Raw genomic sequence first — 21,022 nt, forward strand, 5'->3', positions numbered from 1 at the left:
AGAGTGTGGCCAGCTTTGCCAAGAACGCGTGCGCAAACGCAGAGACAGGGGGGAGAGAGACAGAGCGAGAGAGGCGAGGAGGAGAGCTACAGAGAGAGGGAGGGGGGAGGGGGAGGGGGAGACGGAGACAGACAGAAACAAGCGTGCATGTGGTCTCTCTAACACTGCGAGGTGGCTGTCAAGTGGATCTGCGATGCGACACAGACAGAGAGAGAGAGAGGGGTGAGAGAAAGAGGGACGTGCAGCCGACAGCGACACAGACAGTGTAGAGCCATATGAAATCCATGTTAACGGAATCGCGGAAATGAACAATAAAAATGGAATTGGAATAAAACGCAACGCGAAATATTGCAGAAATGCCCCTAATCTGGGAATTAATCAAAATAATTCGTGGTAAAAATTTTTTTTACCGCGAATATTTTACAAATCCACGGAACACCACCATTTTGCATGGCCACATCCTACTTTAGGAGGGCACACGGACACACAGACACACAGTAGAGCTGTCCGTTCTCCTCTATAATCCCATTCGAATTTCAATATATATATATATATATAATATATATATATATATATATATATATATATATATATATATATATATATATATATATATATATATATACACATATATATACACATATATATATATATATATTGAAATTCGAATGGGATTATAGAGGAGAACTGACAGCTCTACTGTGTGATGAGAATCGGTGGTAGAAGAGATATTGTGTGTTTTGGACAAACAGCAGCGTAGTGCTCATGTTCGTTGTGTGAAGCTTAATGTCACAGTGTTTGCGTTGGAGCGCCTCAGTGCGGCTGCAGAGTTCATGTGCAACCTCTTGCACAACCTCTGTGGCTTCACAGTTTCCCGCTTTCCTTCACCGTGTCTGTGTCTGCCTGGGTGCGCGAGCCACATGTTCGCTGTTCGCCATGTGTTGTCTGCCTCAGCCCAGGGTTGCCAGGTTGCGCGACCAACAAGCAATGCACACACACAATTTGTTTGCATCTTTCCCTTTCGTTTTTTCTCCCTTTGTACTCCATTAATCTCAGAGCTAGACCACACTAGGTCTCCAGGGATCCCCAAGGGTCCGAAGGGGTCTGTGATGTTTTGCAGGGTTCAGAAGGGGTCCGCGATGTTTCGTGGGGGTCCCAAGACTCCCAGGGGATCTATGTGAGACCGAGGTGGGTCCCCACTGGGTTGCCCATGTGGGCTTTAGGTGGGTTCTACCTGGGCCCTAGGTGGGCCCCAACTAGGCAAGTCTATGTGGGACCGAGGTGGGTCCCAACTGGGACTGGGCCCTAGGTGGAACCCAACTAGGCTATTCTATGTGGGACCGAACCTTATTCGACAGACAGGGGGACAGACACACAGGGACAGAGAAAGAGAGGCGCACAGGACACTCAGCGTTGCCATGTCCTCTGATTATAAGCGAATTTGCCTTACTTTTCACCAGTGTTGCCATGTCCGAATATTATAAGCGACTTCTGCCTACTTTCACACAATACTCTCGCTCACACTGTGAGGTGGCTGTAAGTTGGATCTGCGATGCGAAGTGTACGACGCGTCACGCTAGATGTTCGTGGCCGCGCAGCGGCCCGAACTTCTAGTTTTAACAACTTTAAACCTTATATACTTTGTTGACTGGGGTGCCTCAGGGGTCTATCCTCGCCCCCCCTCCTTTTTTCCCCTCTACGCCAAATCTCTTCTCTGAAAATAGCCCATCTACAAGCTCACAGCGGGACACATCGGTATCTTGTAGATGGGCTATTTTCGCCAAATGTTGACCTGTTATGATGATGACATTCCCAGAAGCCAGAATATGGACGCTAGGGTTCATGTGGTTGCAGGAAGACAGATGGATAAATACATGGAGAAAGAAACATGTGTGTGTCTCCTTCTCTCTCTCTCTCTCTCTCTCTCTCTCTCTCTCTCTCTCTCTCTCTCTCTCTCTCTCTCTCTCTCCCTGTCTCTCTCTCTCTCTCTCTCTCTCTCTCTCTCCCCCCCAGACCTCAGCTGCTGGTGTTGCTGAAGCTGGATGAAGACGCACACGTCAAGAACCCCCACCTGCTGACATTTGCCAGCCAGCTGAAGGCAGGCAAGGGTCTGACCATCGTGGGGACGGTCATCCAGGAAACTTCCTCCAGAGTTATGGAGAGGCCCTGGCAGCTGAACAGGTTTATACCACCTCCTCTGTCTACACTTCTACATTATACTACACAAACCTACACTACACTACATTGAATTACTGGATTACTGAATTACATACTCAACTAGGGCTGCACCTCAGCTGAAGTGAAGTGAACTGAGTTGAGCTAAAGCGGTGGTTTTCAACCCTGTTCATATCGATGTCCATTATTTATTCGGGCATTTGAGCCACGGAACCTCCATTCGATGAGATTTAGCCTCTCAGACCCAAGACTTAGAATATTTTGCTATTGTTGGATAAGATTTTGTCCACAATTCCATGCTGTATTGATGTTGGTACCAATAGGAGAGATAACAGGCAAACGTTAATCAAAATAACAATTCTATAATTAAGTAATGCAGATGTTTAATAATGATAAGGGTCCATTTGGTTTCATTTTACACTCTCAAGAGTTAAAGATCTATAAGGGTCCATTTGGTTACCAACTCTCCATCATTTAGCTGGGGACCACCTTGGAACCCCCTCAAGGACCACTGGTTGAGAACCACTGTAAAGTAATACTCATCCCTCCCTCCAGACCATGAAGCTGCTCATGGACAAGGAGCGAGTGAAGGGCTTCTGCCAGTGCATCGTGGCCCAGAAGCCCCGCGACGGCATCAGCCACATGATCCAGTCCAGCGGCCTGGGGGGGATGAAACCCAACACCGTGGTGATGGGCTGGCCTCACGCCTGGAGGCAGAGCGAGGACCCCCAGTCCTGGAAGACCTTTATCAGTGAGTATAGAGGAGGAAGGAGGAGGGAGAGAGAGAGAAAGAGGGTCAGAGTGACGATGGGGTCAGGTAGAGGGAGATGATGGGGGAGGGAGAGAAAGAGCAGTTATAGGGGTTGAATAGGGGTGAGAGAGAGAGAATGGAGGGATAGACAGAGGAGCGTTAAAAGGGGAAAGAGAGAGAAGGGAGTTGGACAGATAAAGGGGAGAGAGAGAGAATTAGAGCATTCTAGATAATATACATGTAGATACTGTATTGGACGCTGCTTTTAATTAGAGCAACGCATCAACAGGGCTGCCACATTGGAGAGAAAAAGCCTTGCGTATTTTGGGCCCTGGTCGTGGAATGATCAAATTGGCTTTTGTGATCCCTCTAGTGAGTTGTAAGTACACAGACATGAGGCCGATTCTACAAATGTCTTCTAAATCCTAACAGTTTTTTGAAAAAACTTATGTTGCTATGATATCAGTGCTTTTTCATGTCAAGGACCCCCACAATTATCTGTATTTGGCCGCGGACCCCCCATCTCAAAATATTTAGTACCAGGGACCCCCAGAAGCAAAGATTTGAGTAAAACATGTTTGCTTTAGAAATATATATGTATTCAAAGATTTGAGATTTTTCACGATTTTTCTAAAATAGCGAATCTACAAGGTCATACCTTGTAGATTCGCTATGACCTTGTAGATCCGCTATTTTAGTAAATTTGCGCAAATCTTTGAATATATATATTTTTTAAAGCAAACAGATATACAAGCTATGAGCTTGTATATCTGCTATTTTTGAATAGCCACAGTATAAAATAATGATTTAAGTGGTTACACAGATGCGTTCCCGGTCTTAATGGGTTAAAAGGATTGCTTCACAAGTTCACACTCGTAAAAGAGACTTCAGTCTCAATGTGTTTTTTTTACTGGTTATCAGAAAAAAGCGTTCCCCCAGAAAACACTCCGGTCAACCAGCCTGATCTCCTACAACATAGTGCACATTGCACGGATGTCATTCTGTACATAGACACCTAGAAAACCCCAAAACCTGTGCATATGAGCCACGAATCCCACGGTGAAATAACCGGGTTGCAACCCGGAAGCAGAGCAGTCCCCACAACATGATTTACGATTCTGTGCCTATCGGTATATAACTCAAACGGCGCTGAGTAGGCTCAAGCGAACGTCGCAACGTTCAGCACGGCAACTAGTTTTAGCTCACTCGGTGGTGCTTCACTTGGCTCCAGTTCGCTTGAGATTGCGCGCCTCCGAAATGGTTTAGTCAATGGAGGGTATACCAGGCGGCTAAGCGCGGGTTTTCGGGTTTTGTACGGAATGACATCCGTGCAATGTGCACTATGTTGTGTGAGATCGGGTCGGGTGAACCATATACGGTTTAATTGGTTTTCATACTGACACATATTATCTTATGTAGATAGTAACAATAATGATTAGGGTACTTATGTAGAACACAGGCATATTTCTCGCAATGGAGTTATGGCCAGTTTCCCCTGCCAATGATACACCATATTATTTATGTCTATGGAAATAGAGGAGGAACAGTAGGGCAGCATTTGGTGTAACAGCGCCCCCTGTCTGTCTTCCAGACACAGTGCGGGTGACCACGGCAGCCCACCTGGCTCTGCTGGTGCCCAAGAACATCTCTCTGTTCCCGGGCAACAGTGAGCCCTGCACCGAGGGCTACATAGACGTGTGGTGGATCGTCCATGATGGAGGCATGCTCATGCTGCTGCCCTTCCTGCTCAAACAACACAAGGTATGGATGGGATGGATACTCAAATGTATATCCCTGTGTGTGTGTGTGTGTGTGTGTGTGTGTGTGTGTGTGTGTGTGTGTGTGTGTGTGTGTGTGTGTGTGTGTGTGTGTGTGTGTGTGTGTGTGTGTGTGTGTGTGTGTGTGTGTGTGTGTGTGTGTGTGTGTGTGTGTGTGTGTGTGTGTACTGTATAGGTTTTTGGATTGATTGATTGATTGATTGAATAATTAATTAACCCATTAAAACCGGGAACGCATCTGTGTAACCACTTAAACCATTATTTTATACTTTTGCTATTCAAAAGTAGCAGATATACAAGCTCATTGCGCGGCACCGAGTGCCGTGCTATGAGCTTGTAGATCTGGTATTTTTTGAAAAATATTCATTTTTTTTGCAAATCTTTGAATATTTTTTAAAGCAAACATTTTTAACTCAAATCTTTGCTTCTGGGGGTCCCTGGAACAAAATATTTTCAGATGGGGGTCCGCGGCCAAATACATGGGGGTCCTTGACATGAATACGTTTGAGCACCATTGATCTGAAAACTGTTAGGATTTAGAAGACATTTGTAGTCAATCGTACCTCAGGTCTTAAGGGGTTAACATGTTTGATAACTGCACGGCAGTACAGTAAAATAAAAATAAAAATATTTTCTAAAATGATAACACAAAAAGCCCCGGGGGACTGGTTTCCATTGTGGTCCATTGTACTCAATTCTGCCAGGTAGGTGGACGGGTGGGTGTGCGTGTAGGTTATTTAGACAGATGCTAGGTTCATTCGTTTACCTGCTGGTATCCTATAGTTTCAATTATTCGGATAGTACATTGTTTCTTTAGACTGATGATAGATAGGTTCATGGTTTACCTCAGATCCTAGTTTACTGAGGCACTGCACTGTCTCTTTGCATCCGATGTACGTGTTTACCTTCCTTACTGTTAAATCGCTCTGGATAAGGGTGTCTGCTAAATGCCTAAATTGTAAATTGCATAGAATAATGGTTTGTGCAATGCATTTAAACCCTAGATATAAGAACAAAACTACTTTACAAGCACAATGTTGGGGCAACTAAGTGATTTGATGAAAAAAATGATATGCATAAATTATGAACTACAATACTACTTTCATGACTAGGCATTTCCTGGGTTTTACACAGACAAGATGCCAGTGGACATGCAGTGTTTGCCAGTGACAGTGATATATATGTGCACTGACGGCCGTCGGCTCAGTTGACATTTTACAAGTGGAAAACTTGTCCCGACTGCGTCCTGACAAGGATTTCTGTTTGTTATCATCTACTATATTGTGATTTGTGTGGCTTCATTCACATTCACACATAATAATTTACTTTACAGCTTAACCCATTTAGACCTGGAAAGCCTATATTCTTATACCCTTCAATCCAGGAAAGCATCCATGTAATTGTTTTTGTCAAAGACCCCCAAATTGATACAGTATATATTTGGCCGCAGACCCCCATTTGAAAATGTTTTGTACCAGGGACCCCCTGAAGAGAAGATTTAATTGTTGAGATTTAATGTGTTAAAAATAGCAGATGTACAAGCTTGTATATCTAATAGCCAACATATACATTTTTGGAATAAAAATGTCTAGTTTTTCCAGAATGTCATAATAGGCTAACATTCAGCAAATATTTGGTGAAAATAGAAGATCTAATGTGATCCCTTGTGAGATTGAAGATCGGCTATTAGAATATTAGAATAGATGTATTGGTGTATTTATTATGGTATTATTAAGATTTAAAAAACTGATATAAATGTGTGCTTGGGCTATTTATTTATCAACCTGTATTATCTTTACCGCCCCTGTGTTCCTCAGGTGTGGCGTAAGTGTAGCATGCGTATCTTCACCGTGGCCCAGCTGGAGGACAACTCCATCCAGATGAAGAAAGACCTGGCCACCTTCCTCTATCACCTGCGGATCGAGGCCGATGTGGAGGTGGTTGAGATGGTAGGCCGTTTGTTTTTATTTATCTCATTCAATCCGGGAACGCATACTGTGTCATTTTAGATTTTTTTGGCTATAACCATTATTTTATACTTTGGGCTATTCAAAAATAGCAGATCTACAAGCTCATCACAAGCTTGTATATCTGCAATCTTTTTGAAAAATCTAATTAATTGTCATCACGACTAAATTGAGGAGAAAAAGGGGTAAAAAGCAACAAACAAAAAAAGAGAGAGAAGACTGTTTACATTATTTCTATTCTCCTCTCCTGGCAGCATGACAGTGATATCAGTGCGTACACCTATGAGAGAACCCTGATGATGGAGCAGAGGTCTCAGATGCTGCGCCAGATGAGACTCTCCAAGTCAGACAGAGAGAAAGAGGTGAGCTTGTCAGGCTACGTGTGTGTGTGTGTGTGTGTGTGTGTGTGTGTGTGTGTGTGTGTGTGTGTGTGTGTGTGTGTGCGGGTGCGTGTGCGTGTGCGTGTGTGCGCGCGCGCGAGAGAGAGTGCGAGATTGAGAAAAGGTGTGAGAGTGACATGATGATAATGGTGCATTTATATAACAGCACCTTTCTCCAAAGCACTTTACATTACATTCACACACCGACAACAGAGGAAACCATGCAAGGCACCAACCTGCTCACCCGGAGCAGTTAGGGGTTCAGTGGTCTTGCTCAAGGACACTTCAAAACTAAGCCTGAAGGAGCCGGGGGAAAGAACCCAGGAATGTAGCCTCTACAATAACCATTCATCGTCGATACCACATTGTCCGCTGCTGCTGTCCACTGGAGCGATGCGTCAACATGGCCGCCATAATGGTCCATTCAAGCTGCGCCTCCTAATACATGTACTGTACTGTATGTCTATTGAAGGAGGAGGTCTCTCCACAATTTTAAACCGTCCTAACTTGCTGAATTCTCAACCGATTTTCAAGCGGTTTGGTTTGTTACAAATATCACACATGTAGTTATGATATAACTTGGTTAAATGATACTTAGTGTTTTCATACCAAAACACTTTATCTTACTTCGAGAGTAATGGCTATAAAACAGTAAAAAAGCTTTGGTCTCAGGTACCTATATACAAGTAAGACGCGCGAACGCTGGAAGCGAACGCAGCTCGAAAATATTGTGTATTTACGGACTTGGAATCTGTGTGTGTGTGTGTGTGTGTGTGTGTGTGTGTGTGTGTGTGTGTGTGTGTGTGTGTGTGTGTGTGTGTGTGTGTGTGTGTGTGTGTGTGTGTGTGTGTGTGTGTGTGTGTGTGTGTGTGTGTGTGTGTGTGTGTGTGTGTGTGTGTGTGTGTGTGTGTGTGTGTCAGTCAGGCTGGTGTGCATTGTCTAAATTCCTGCACTCTGGCGCACTCTGGAGGCTGCTTACAGGCAGTGCACGCATGTGAGTCACATGGGGCCATGTGAGCCAATGAGAGCATGAACACAGACAGAATCGCAGACACACAGACACACAGACAGACACACACACACACAACCTGAGCAGGGTTACATAGTAAGCTCCACTTGGTCGGAGGCGCGGCTTCGCCGCGCCTCCTTCCGCGTTCGCAACAACTCAGGCACATTTCTTGCAGGGGAGTTAAGCCAATTTGCTCCTACCAATATGGTGCCGACATTGACGTACGACACTATGGCCAAAGTGGCTTCTACTTATATCATGTCTGTGACCATTCATTACCTCACTTAACTAGTCAAGTGCACCTTATCCACCTCTACCTTTGGTTCCCTTAGCAACTCCGAGATCGCTGGAGTTTCGATGACGTAAGTCCACTGAATCAATGTCAAAAGCAGCGGTGTTGAGTAGACCACCTTAGGAATAGCACCCGTCCTGTCACAGATAGATACTGATGTGGTATTATATATTTTCTGGGATTCTTCTTTTCTTTTTTTGCTCACCCTGGACCTCTTATAGTACATTTAAGAGTTTAGGAGTCAAATGTTGGTCAAATAGTATTTGCTAAAATGTCTTAGGGTTTGTTTTAACCTCCCCATGTAACAGACGGGTGGGGGTTTGCTACATCTGCAGGATACAACCATAGTCTAAGCCCCACCCATTAGGGGTGTGCCGATATATCATCCCGCGATATATCGTGATACGATATGTATCATTTTGGGGGGAAAAAATATCGTTTTAATTTTTGTTTTTGTTTTTTACAATAATAATAATCAGGCATGCAAACAGCCCGAGGTGAAAAGGGTGACAACATGTTGTTTTTTTTTCGGGTCAGGTGTCACACTATTGCCCTATTTGGATTCAAAACGGCTATTGTAGCTGAAAAGCTACAAGTTTGCGTCTGAATAATGCAAAAACAGAATTATTTGTTTGCATTTTTTCCCCCCATATATTTTCATAATAAAAAAGTGCGTATCGTATCATATCGAAATCGTATCGAAGTTGTGAGCCAAATATCCATCGTATCGTATCGTTTGGTGAAATTAGTGTATCGGCACACCCCTACCACCCATCTGTGACTCTGGTCTGATAAAACAAACCATTTATATTGTCCCTCAAATGTGTTTGTGTCACTTCTGCTCGTATAATGCAGTAAAAACCCTGCCGTGATGTTGTTGTCCTTGTTAGTAGTTGTGTAGTTGTGTTAAATAGAGCGTTTTGTACAACGCGACAGTGAGTTGTTTTCTGTATAGGTGTAGGTATAGCCTGACTTGTGCTTTGGTGAAAAAGTGTGACGTGACTTGTCGCTCAACTAAAATGACATATTTTCAACTGAAAAAAAACATTATTAGAATTTACAATTACACCGCGGGTGCATCCGGCATTGTCGAGCGTCTAAACGAACACAATTATTCCGTGTTTGGGGAAGGGGAGGGTGATATCTGTCACTGCACGTAATCCTATGTGCTGGGGGCAGCACCTGTAAGCAGAGAGTGTTGGGCGGGAGGATTATGACAGAAATGCCACGTCCTTCCGGTGGGGGCTCCTCACTGGCAGGTGGGTCAGTAGGATACAACGGCAGAGACAACAACACACATAAATGTGTGTGGGGGAGGAATCAATTGGCATAACGACTAATAAAAACAAATTTCCAATCTTGGAAATTAGCATATGCTCTTATCCAGAACGACTTGCAAGTGTGAGGCCAGAGTAAGCAAGCGAGTGAGAGTAATAGTCAACAAACAAGGTAAATAGTTGCATAGGTAAGTGGGCAAAGAGTGTAGTGCAACAGTGTGCACATTGTGCAACGTTGTGGGCAAACAATGTAGTGCTTCAAAGAAACTAGGATACCAGGTAAACATCAAAACGAGCATCTGTCCAGACAACATGCTATCTATGGAATTAAGAGACAGAGAGAGAGAGAGAGAGAGAGAGAGTGTATTGTCATTCACCTCTAAAAGTGTGTGTGTGTCTGTGTTTCTGTCTGTCTCTCTGTCTCTCTTTCTGTCCCATTTGTGTGAATATCTATCGATCTCACCTACCATCCCCTCCACCTTCCTGTGTGTACGTGCGTGCGCGCATCCGTCTGCCATCTTGGTGTTTCCCTCCCTCATCAGGCCCAGCTGGTGAAGGACCGTAACTCCATGCTGCGTCTGACGAGCATCGGCTCCGACGACGACGACGACACGGACGCCGGGGACACGGCCAAACAGTCCACTATAGGAGAAAGAGGAGGAGTAGGAGGAGGAGGAGGAGGAGGAGGAGGAGGAGGAGGAGGAGGAGGAGGAGGAGGGGGTGGGGGTGGGGGTGGAGGTGGTGGTGGTGGGGGTGGGGGAGGAGGAGGCGGCTCCTCCACGGAACACCACCGGCGGGTCCAGATGACGTGGACCCGGGACAAGACCCTGCAGTACCGTGCGGCGCAGCACTCCGGCTGCTCCACGCCGGAGGGCTTCAGAGACATGCTGAGTATCAGGCCGTGAGTACCACCGCCCAACCAGGACGTCAAGTGTGTCTGTGTCTGTGCAGTGGTGGAAAAAAGTACTCACATTTTTGCAAGTAAAAGTATCAATACTGCAATATAGAAATACTCTTGTTACAAGTAAAAGTCCGGAATTCAAAATGTACTTGAGTAAAAGTACAAAAGTATAGGTATCAAAATATACTACCATTTCAGGTTTTGGAAATTTATAATAATTTTTTTTTGAAAATAGCAGATCTACAAGCTCACAATGTGTCGCATCGCGACGCATTGTGAGCTTGTAGATCTGCTATTTTCAAATGGCCGAAATGTATATAGGGCTGAAGTTGTTAAAGGGCAAGACCACTTTGGTAGAGGTTTGGGTTGTGTATTTGCCTTGCCATGATGTAACTCCAAAGGTGGACAAGAAATTAAAAATAATTGCTCCATTGATTAGAAATTTATAATTCAAAATATGCTCCTCATTGACTTACATTGTACGGTAAAACAGCTCTCAAAGTCACTCTTTTAGCACCTAAACAAACGCAAACAAAGTTGATTCAGACAATATAGAACATCACCAAACCCAGTACTGTTTTTTTTTATATAAAAATGTTAACTTCCTGTTGATTTTGCAATTTTTATTAAGAAGAAAACCCGGACTGGATTCGCGGATCCGGATCCGGATCTTCAAATAGGCAACTTTGAGAGCTGTTTTACCGTACAATGTAAGTCAATGAGGAGCAAATTTAGAATTATCAATTTCTAAACAATGGAGCAATTATTTTTAATTTCTTGTCCACCTTTGGAGTTACATCATGGCAAGGTAAATACCCAACCCAAACCCTACCAAAGTGGTCTTACCCTTTAATGTATATGTTTCGTAATAATAATCTAAATCTTCAAAGTAACTAGTAACTAAAATCTTCAAATAATTGTAGTGGAGTGAAAGTACAATATTTGCCTCTGAGATGTAGTGGAGTAAAAGTATTGGAAATTGGAAATACTCAAGTAAAAATCTAAATTGTACTTAAGTACAGTACTTAAGTAAATGTACTTAGTTACTTTCCACCACTGGTACTGTGTTCATGTACATGTACCCAAAGTGGTATGTATTGTATTTGACAAAGATTTGACAACGCGTTGTGAGCTATTTTTAAATAGCCCAAATATGTGTATGCTCATATAAATGTCATTTATTGCAATTACATTTGATTAAATACAATTTATATATTTTTAAAAAATCGGTTTGAACTTTAAATTGTTTCAAATTTTGCTGCGGACCCCATGGATCCCCCTGAAGGACACCACTGTATACATGCACGTAAATATGAGCGTGCATGTACTGTATGCAAGTGCACACAGACAGAATGGCTGCGGGGATGATCTCAATATCGACAAGCACACACGCACACAACATACTTTGTCAAAAGTTAAACTGTTTGGTTTGTCTGTCCGTTTGTTTGTCTGTCTTGTCCTTTTCTTTATTGTCAAGTGATTACTATTATTATTTTTTCATTTTTTGTCTTGTCATTTGTCTTGTTATGACCTTGGTGGGAGGGTGGGGGATTGGGGAAATAAGATGTCGCACAAAATGTCATGTTCTTGTATTCTTGCCTGCAACATAAGAAAAAAAAGTGTTTAAAAAAAGAAAAAAGAAAAAAAGCACACACGCACACAAACAAACAAACACACGCACGCATGGACACAAACAAACAAACAAATGCTCGCACGCACGCACATACAGTACACACAAAGCCCTCTATTTTACAGGCCTTCACATTTACAGAGCAAGCACAAAATATTTCAGCCTATCGTCGTTGTCGGGCAGAAACCTTGTATATCTAAGCAAATGTCAAGCAAATGTTGTGAGCTTGTAGATCGGCTATTATCTAAAAATAATAATAAAAAGGGAACGGTTTTGGACATACACGGTTTCCACCCCAACAGCAACGATATGCACAGTCAAACAGATATGCTAATCATACCAACAAGGCAGCTGCTTCATCCACACTTCATGTTCCCCTCGTTTCACGACCAATTAGCACGCTTGTTAATTGAGACGGCTCGTTAAACTGTTCTTCTCGCCTCAGGGATCACTCCAATGTCAGGCGGATGCACACGGCCGTCCGGCTCAACGAGGTCATCGTTAATAAATCCCATGATGCTCGGCTGGTCCTGCTCAACATGCCCGGCCCGCCCAGGAACCAGGAAGGAGACGAGAACTGTATCCTTGAGTCGGTGATTCATTAGATTAATCACTATCGCAATATGTTTCATCATATACAGTGCAGGTTTTCTAAGTGGGCTAATTGGAAAGGAAAAGAAAGATGAAAGAAAAAAGATATAGACATAAATGTGTGTGCGCGTGTGTGTGGATTCAAATTCAATTCATGAGATTATTGTGCCAGTTTAACCAGTTTCAACCTGGTGTCCCTATTTTTGGGCATGTCATTATTCTCAAAATCTTCATTTTCAAAAATAGTGAATTATAGTCTATCTACAATGTGTCACGATGCAATTTGTTTATCTGCTATTTTCTTGGTTCTGTTTTAAGCCATTTAGCTTCTTGTAATTATGTGTTATAACCAAGCTATGGCAAAAACAGCCATAAAAAATAAATAGCCAGAAGCTATGGCTATTTGAGAGTCCTTAGCATAGGAAAGTTTGGGAACTTCTGCTTTAATGAGTTTGACTTGGAGGTAGAGGAGCTACAATTAAACACACTTTGTTCAAATAAAAATAGATAGTGGACCATAAACCTGCGTTAAAGAGATAGTTCACCCCAAAAAATCTCCATGAATTCAAGGCTCCATGGGGTGAGTTATCGATAGAAGAAAGTCATTTTGGCGGTGAACTATCCCTTTAAGTTAACGGTGCATAAAGATCATCTTTTCCGAAACAGTGTCAGTCCTTGACTGCTGTTCAGATATGGAATTCCTGGAAGTTCTGACGGAAGGACTGGAGCGTGTCCTATTGGTCAGAGGAGGAGGGAGTGAAGTCATCACCATCTACTCCTGATTGGACAAAGCAAAAGAACAGCCAATCAAATGAAAGGGAGCAGAGGGGAGTGTGGAGCAGTTGGGGGGAGGGGGCGTGGCCTCTCCACAAAAACGGCACATAATACTAATAAGTCATTGGCTGCAGCTCGGCTAGCCCCTCCCCTCCTACCGTCTTTACACCACTGTACCACTGTATGCCATAGCATTGGTTCCCATTCCACTTTATGACAAGCTATAACTAAATAATGCCAACACAATTCCTTGACTGAGTAAAGAGTGCTCAACTCTTGTACGTGTACGTGTGGGGTAGGGCTGGGCAATATGGACAAAATCAATATCACAACATTCTTGACCAAATACCTCAATGTCGATATTCTGATGATAATGTCAATTTTCAAAAATACCAATTTTTGCCATACCGTATTACGACATGTAAAATTCCAGAAGTCTCTCACAGAATCAATATAATATCGATATATGGCCCGGCCCCAGTGTGGGGTGTTTGCGTGTGTGTGTACTTCTGTACGTGTATGTGTGGAAAAAGTCATCCCTCAAGGGACTTTCATATGGGTCGATACAGCAGCCGTTGGATGAGGGACCGGCGCGTGCTGTGTGTGTGTGCAATAGAATGAGGCGAGCGAGTTGTTCCACTGATGCGGCTCAGGGTTCCGTTTTGTAGAGAATATAGTTCGGAAAGCAGGTGTGAATTCTTAGCGTTGTAGAATAGTGTTTGTTTGTTTGTTTGTTTGTTTTCGTTTGTTTTTTGGTACACATCAAAATCCTCAGTTTTAGTTTAACTCCATCCATCCATCTTCTTACTGCTTATCCTGAGTTGGGTCGTGGAGGTAACAGCTCCGGCAGAGAATGCCATACTTCCCTTTCCTGAGCCACATTAGCTAACTCTAAGCAGGGGATCCCACGGTGTTCCCACAGGCCAGCATGGGGATATAAAATCCCCCATCTGGTCCTTGGTCTGCCCCGTGGTCTCTTCCCGGCTGGGCGTGCCAGGATGACCTCTCTGGGCAAGCTCCCTGGAGGCATCCGTAGTGCCCAAAAACCACCTCAACTGGCTCATTTTCCACATAAAGGCACAGCGGCTCTACTCTGAGTCTCTCCCGGGTGAGAGAGCTTCTTCTCCTTAAGGGAGATGCCAGCCACCAACCTGAGAACTCATTTCGGACGAGTGTATCCAAATACTATGGGACAGAAGACCAGAGCTGAGCGTGCTCTACTGTCAATAGATTAAGACAAGGACAGACGGGTGCAGACTCTCAGTGAACAGTCTATAGAAACAGTTCGTACTCACAAGGTGAAAAATATTTACCGCAACAGGCCGTCATGATAAACGGACAAGGTTTGTCATGACTGCTGCTGCGGTAAATTAAAAAACTTCTAAGAAGATTCACCATGTGAGTACGGACTGTTTCTATGGATGAGAGTATCCACAATCTTGTTCTTTCCAAAAATGGAGCCATAGGTCCATAAACTAACACTGAGGATTTTGTTGTCTTCTATTACTATACAGTGGAAATCCAGTCACAGAAAGGTGGTTCAGTCGGTCATTCACAGTCAGGAGACACCCCGATTAAAGAGGAAAAGGGGGGTGTTCCCTCAAAAGTGTACGATTTAGTCTGATCAGATTGTGGTCTTTTGAACAGAGTGTGTGGTACTGTACACGAGGGCGTGAATAATGGTGAGGTCTGAGAGACTTTTGGTGGCACAGAGTGCGGTAGCTTAGTTGAATGTGTGCTGGGTTGGGTAACACACGTAATATTAACCTACTTTTATTTCACGTCATTGACTACATCAAAGGAAACATACAGTCTATGAAGCTAATGTTAATTTGAACCTTAACCCTGATCACAGACTGCTATACAGTATCACTTAGACTGTTATGGTTTTTTAATAATCTGAAATCTAATCTTTTAATTGAGATCATCGTTCCAGACATACAGACGAGTGCCACATGAATGTAAAAACCTGAATAACTTAATGGAGAAACATAACAAATGCAGATATAGCATCCAGGTGTACTGCATGATACAATTTAACAATTAATATCCTATCTTTGTCTGTGGCATGCATAAAAATGCTGAGCAGGCTCAGTTGACCTCGATTTTGGATCAAGATGGCAAGAAAAAAAAAGACCTAAAGAGACTATGAAAGAGGGTTCGCTATTGGGGCAGGGATAGTCTCGCGTAGCCAGACAACTATTCCACATTCTCCAAATGCTATATAGAGTCTGGAACTACACCTCCCGAAAGCTGAGAAAGGAAGCTGCCATCTGTTCGTCATTTCCGTTCACGAAAATGTGTTTTTAAAATATCTTTACATTTTATTTTTAAATTTCCATTTCTGATAAGCAGCAAGCCTTATAGGCTTCGATGATTCAGATTTATATTAGGACAAATTTGCACGACTGTAAAGACGAAACAGAAGCGGGATAATTTTCAGAGCTTCCGCGCTCCAGGCTGCATGACGGAAGCATTTGAAAATTGTGGGAGGCAACAGTCTGGCTCACGAGACTAGGGCAGGGATGGCCTGACATTAAAGATTTCAGTGGTGCAAAAAGCCATAGGCGCAGTTCTACATACATGATGTGGGGAAAAAAAGTGATATTTTCAGATCACACATCCTTCGCCATATAGTCTCCAAGTGGGCGAGTGCATGTGTGGCAGCACGGGGGGGTCACAGAATGGTTCGATGTGTAATGCAAAAGGATGTGAATCATATGCTATGGCCTTCACAGTCACTAAGATCTCAACCCAATCAGAACACCTGTGGGATCGAGTACCTGATCCATGCCCGGCTGTCTACTGAAGAGACTGGTTTGGCAGCCAACGGACCAGGACGCTCTCTTCAGCACTTAACACATAACCCCCTCCCGGACTTTGTACCGAGAGGTCCCTTTATATATACTGACATTTATGTTTTAGACAACAACACTCCATTACCATATCAAAACACCAACTGAGGGAATATCTTTTTACCAGCCGCGACAGCGTGGCTGGTATTGTTTTTATCTGGTATGTGTGGTATCTGGTATCACCTGGTATATGTCTGATATCCTGTGTATACAGTATATCACCTGGTATCTGGGGTACCTGGCTGGTATATATATAAACTTTTGTCACCGCAATAGCATCACAACCTTGCTAGATGCAGTCGCGAATCTTCAGTTCAGATCACAATGAAGGCCGAGTTCGAACTTCGAAGGTGCATGGAGGTGGTCTTAATAAGGGTGCCAATAATAGGGGCTCAACAATTGGCTAGCCGATACCATTCATTCCATTAGCATTGCTACAACATGCTAACAAGCTTCCAGTGGACATTTCTCAGTAACCGTAGTGCCAATTAAAGCATTTTTAAAAAGTTTTAAACTATTTTACCAGTACCCCATAAAAAACGTTTTTGATGACCCCACCTGGCCTTTTTGGGGGACAAATGTCTGGGATTGGAACTTTTTTTGGGTCAGTCTCTTTGTGGCCCAGGTGGATGAAGAGCAGCGTCCTGGTCTCATATGGCCTGTGTTATATTTAGTTGCGCGAAGTTGTCGTGCACCAAAGAATTGCAGATCTACAAGCTCAATGCTTCACAGGCACGACGCGTCGTGAGCTTCGATCTGATATCCGATTGAGCTTTAGATCAGATATTTTCACGCATGACGCCGGCTCGCAACTAAGTATAAATCTGTCTCGCGGCTGTGTTGGTACTTGCCCTGGCCGGGTCAAGTTTGGAAGGCCTCACCTTACGTGCACAGTTCAGTTAGAATGTAATTTATAAGACACATAAACGCACACTAAACTACTACTTTCAGACTTTCCAGATGCTTTCTGGTCTTTGTGATGACTCCTGTCTGCCTGGGGACTGCCATGTGTCTGCAGCCCGGGTGCAGCCCGGGCCAGTGGATTCAGGCCGTCAGACGAGATCAGTCCGAAGGCAGAGAATTAAGAATAATGAATTCACTTTTAGCGAGGATTGAAGCCAAGATTCTCTCTGATCTGCTTCACAACGTCTCTGTTGGGTGGAAATCTCATATGTCCAAAACTGTTACTTTTCAGGATTCAAATCCAAAAAAATGGCAGATCGACACATTTTTGTGTGACGCTGTAGTATCATCTAGGTAGGGCGTTAATTTACGAAAAACGCAAAGAGTTAAAATATGGAGATAAGAGGTTTCTGCCCGACAGTGACGATAAACTGGCCTGCATTTCTTTAGGTTCATATGTTTCGTTTGTGTCCGTACATAGGCGGTAGAAGTGTAGTGTGTGTGGGTGAGAGAGAGAAAACGAGGTAGAACCATGTAATAGTAATAGTGTGTGGGTAAAAATGAAAGCCTCGGAAAGTGGAAAATGAAGTATTTAAAAAAAAACAGGATAACAGTGTTCTAGCAATAGTCAAATGGAGTGTTGGCACAATGAACCGGCGTTGAGGGGACCACTGCACTGCATGTCGTCAAAACGTTTTGTTTTTTTTGTTTGTTTTTTTGTATTTTCGCTGTATTTGAGAGAGACATTAAATGTGTGTGAGTGTTTGTTTGCACAACGTGCAATTGATATGTGGGTGCATTCAGCTCCGTTGCACTCATCATTAAGTTGTTTTATACCACGCCACGCTACTTGTTCCATGCATATCCCGAAGTCACTGTATACACCTCAGCTACAACCTTTTGGCATTCTCCTGCTGTGTGTGTGTGTGTGTGTGTGTGTGTGTGTGTGTGTGTGTGTGTGTGTGTGTGTGTGTGTGTGTGTGTGTGTGTGTGTGTGTGTGTGTGTGTGTGTGTGTGTGTGTGTGTGTGTACACAAGAAGAGTGGGCACTAAGGAAGAGTGGGCACCTCTATGTAAAATTGGCTATTTTTTCCAAAATGTAAAAAAATAAAATAATTGAAAAATGTTCTTAAGTAATGATTAAGTACATGATGAACATGCACGGTACATCACTATCAGACTGAAATGTATCCTTCAACTTCTTGTTTATGCCCAAAATGAATGGATATACAGGTTTTGAAGCAATTGTAGAAATATTAGACCTTAATGGTCGAACGTCCAAGCATGTTCTAATCATGTATGCTTTACTTTACTTACGACCGTTTTCCAAATATTTTGTTTTTTAACATTTTGGGAACATTTTTCAAATTTACATCGAGGTGCCCATTCTTCCTTAGTGCCCACTCTTCCTGGTGTGTGTGTGTGTGTGTGTGTGTGTGTGTGTGTGTGAGTGTGTGTGTGAGTGTGCGTGTGTGTATTAGCTCCCTCCGTGCTTGTGAGTTCATTGCTTATCGGAGGGAGCTACAAACTGGAAGTTGTTTTAATTCCATTCAGATGCTTAGATCCTCTTATTCAGTGTATTGTGCAGGGATTGTTTTAAGTTCTATTATTTTGTTTTTTTTATTTCTTATCATTTTCTTTTTGCTTGTATATAAAGAAAGAAGAATTCCAAGTTTTATCTTTTTTTAATTACATTAATATAAAATTAATAATAATGAAAAAAAAAAACTTTGCTTGAGAAATATGGAAGTAAATAAACCAACTTTGAAAGAAAACATTCAAGACTTCTGGGTCTTTTTTCATATCACTGTGTTTAGTGTGAGTACTTCCATGTTTAGGCTGTTGTTTACTTGAAATATGATTAAATGTATTGTTATTTATTATACATTATGGTAAAACTGTATATTACAGTAGAACAGCACATAACTACCAGGTAACACTTAACTTAAGGTTGTGACTATAATGCATTATAATTGCATTTATAATGCACTTATAGGGCTTCATAACACTTCTTATAAATGTTTATAATTATGGATAGCAACTTATAACAAAGACACTTTATAACTGACTAAATTATGGTAGTTATAATGTGCTGTTCCACTGAGCTTATAATGCATTATGACCAGCTTGTTGTAAGTTGCTATGCATAATTATATTGTATAACAACAAATGTTAGGCTATAATGCCTTATAACCACATTATAAATACACTTATAATGCATTATAGACCCGACCTAAATATATACAGTCTACAGTCTTACCTATATTATTATTATTATTATTATTATTTTGTCATTATTTATCTTTTATCATATATTTCCTCATGATACAAACATCTACCCTATAGTGATAGACAGTGGTGGAAGAAGTGCTCCATTTTTTTACTTGAGTAAAAGTATCAATACTACAATGTAGAAATACTCCCTTACAAGTAAAAGTCTGGTATTCAGAATTTACTTAAGTAAAAGTATAAAGGTATTGGCATCAAAATATACCTCAAATGTACCTAAAAAATTGTACTCAAGTACAGTACTTGAGTAAATGTACTTAGTGTCAGTCACTGAACCTTCACTGAACAAGGCTCATGTCCCAGGAATGGGTGGACCAAAGAAGAAGTTCCCAGCTCCATTATTATTTTATTTTTTTAGGAATTATTTGTTAAAAATTCCCATATTTTTCACACATTTTGCCTACATGAGGTCTTATTATGGGATTGCTAATCAAGTACTGTACTTAAGTAAAATGTTGAGGTATTTGTACTTTACTGTACTAGTATTTCCAATACTTTTACTTCTACTCCACTACATCTGAGACAAATATTGTACTTTTAATCCAATACAATTATTTAACCCCCCTTAACTAAAACTAACTAACTAACTAAAACCCTTAGTTACTAGTTTTTCCACCACTGTTACTACAGTAGACTAAAAACGTCGTCGGTGCGCTGCTTGACGTGATAACGTCACTTCCACTTGTACGTACAATCCGGAAGCATTAAGCCGGTGCCTCCATGTTTAGTGCGAGCCCCCAACTCCGCGTTAGAACAGTGAAGTTGCCGTCACCTGGTGGTCATATCTGAGATTGCAGGAATTCCACATTTCATACGCTACTACGCGTGCGTTTACCGTCTGAGACGCTGGTGCGCATGCTCTATTGGCTCCAAAAATGGAGCCAATCCAGGAAGTCGCGGTACTTCCGGATGCTTCATGCGCTTGTGAGCAACTTTCGTAGAATTGAATTGGTGGGGACGGGGCAGTCCGTTCTCTAGATACATTATAACTCTATGGATCATTTGCATGGATGACTGTTTGAGAGGAAATCATTTCTGGGTCCAGAAGTTCACTAAAAAGTGGGATAAAAAAATATCATAATTCGGGGTGAGCATGGAGGTAAGAGGAAGAACAGACACCCGTTAAAACGAAACGACTTTTCGACATTAGAAGAGAAGCCATCTGTCATAACATGATGATAAACTACAGACTGTTTAACAGACATCTCTGGTTGTCACAATAACACAATAATGGCTTTTCACACCCGGCCTAGTGTGTGATGATGTGTCCCGTTAGATTGTCATCATTACAATGTCCTTCACGTCACATTATATATATAATTATATTCTTTCTGCCCCCTCCTATAGCCTATAGACAATCCTACTCCACTGGTCTTTAAACCTATAGATCATAATCCTCCTGTCTCTCTCTAATCCACATTTCACCGTGAGGCCTATGATCTCTCAAATGG

General features: G+C 42.5%; 1 protein-coding gene across 1 annotated transcript in view; it reads left to right on the top strand.

Annotated features, from left to right (window-relative positions):
* slc12a6 (solute carrier family 12 member 6) overlaps positions 1-19,059 on the top strand; it is a 56,248-nt gene extending 37,189 nt beyond the window's left edge. The window contains 9 exon segments of the mRNA XM_080452068.1: positions 2,014-2,132; positions 2,135-2,181; positions 2,731-2,926; positions 4,518-4,687; positions 6,522-6,653; positions 6,926-7,033; positions 10,172-10,530; positions 12,606-12,739; positions 13,442-19,059. Of these exon segments, the coding sequence (XP_080308194.1) occupies positions 2,014-2,132; positions 2,135-2,181; positions 2,731-2,926; positions 4,518-4,687; positions 6,522-6,653; positions 6,926-7,033; positions 10,172-10,530; positions 12,606-12,739; positions 13,442-13,533 (1,357 nt within the window). The 3' untranslated portion in view covers positions 13,534-19,059.
* The last annotated feature ends 1,963 nt before the right edge of the window (positions 19,060-21,022 follow it).

Source organism: Gymnoscopelus braueri, assembly GCF_963280865.1.
Source record: "Gymnoscopelus braueri genome assembly, chromosome: 15".
Lineage (NCBI taxonomy): Eukaryota > Metazoa > Chordata > Actinopteri > Myctophiformes > Myctophidae > Gymnoscopelus > Gymnoscopelus braueri.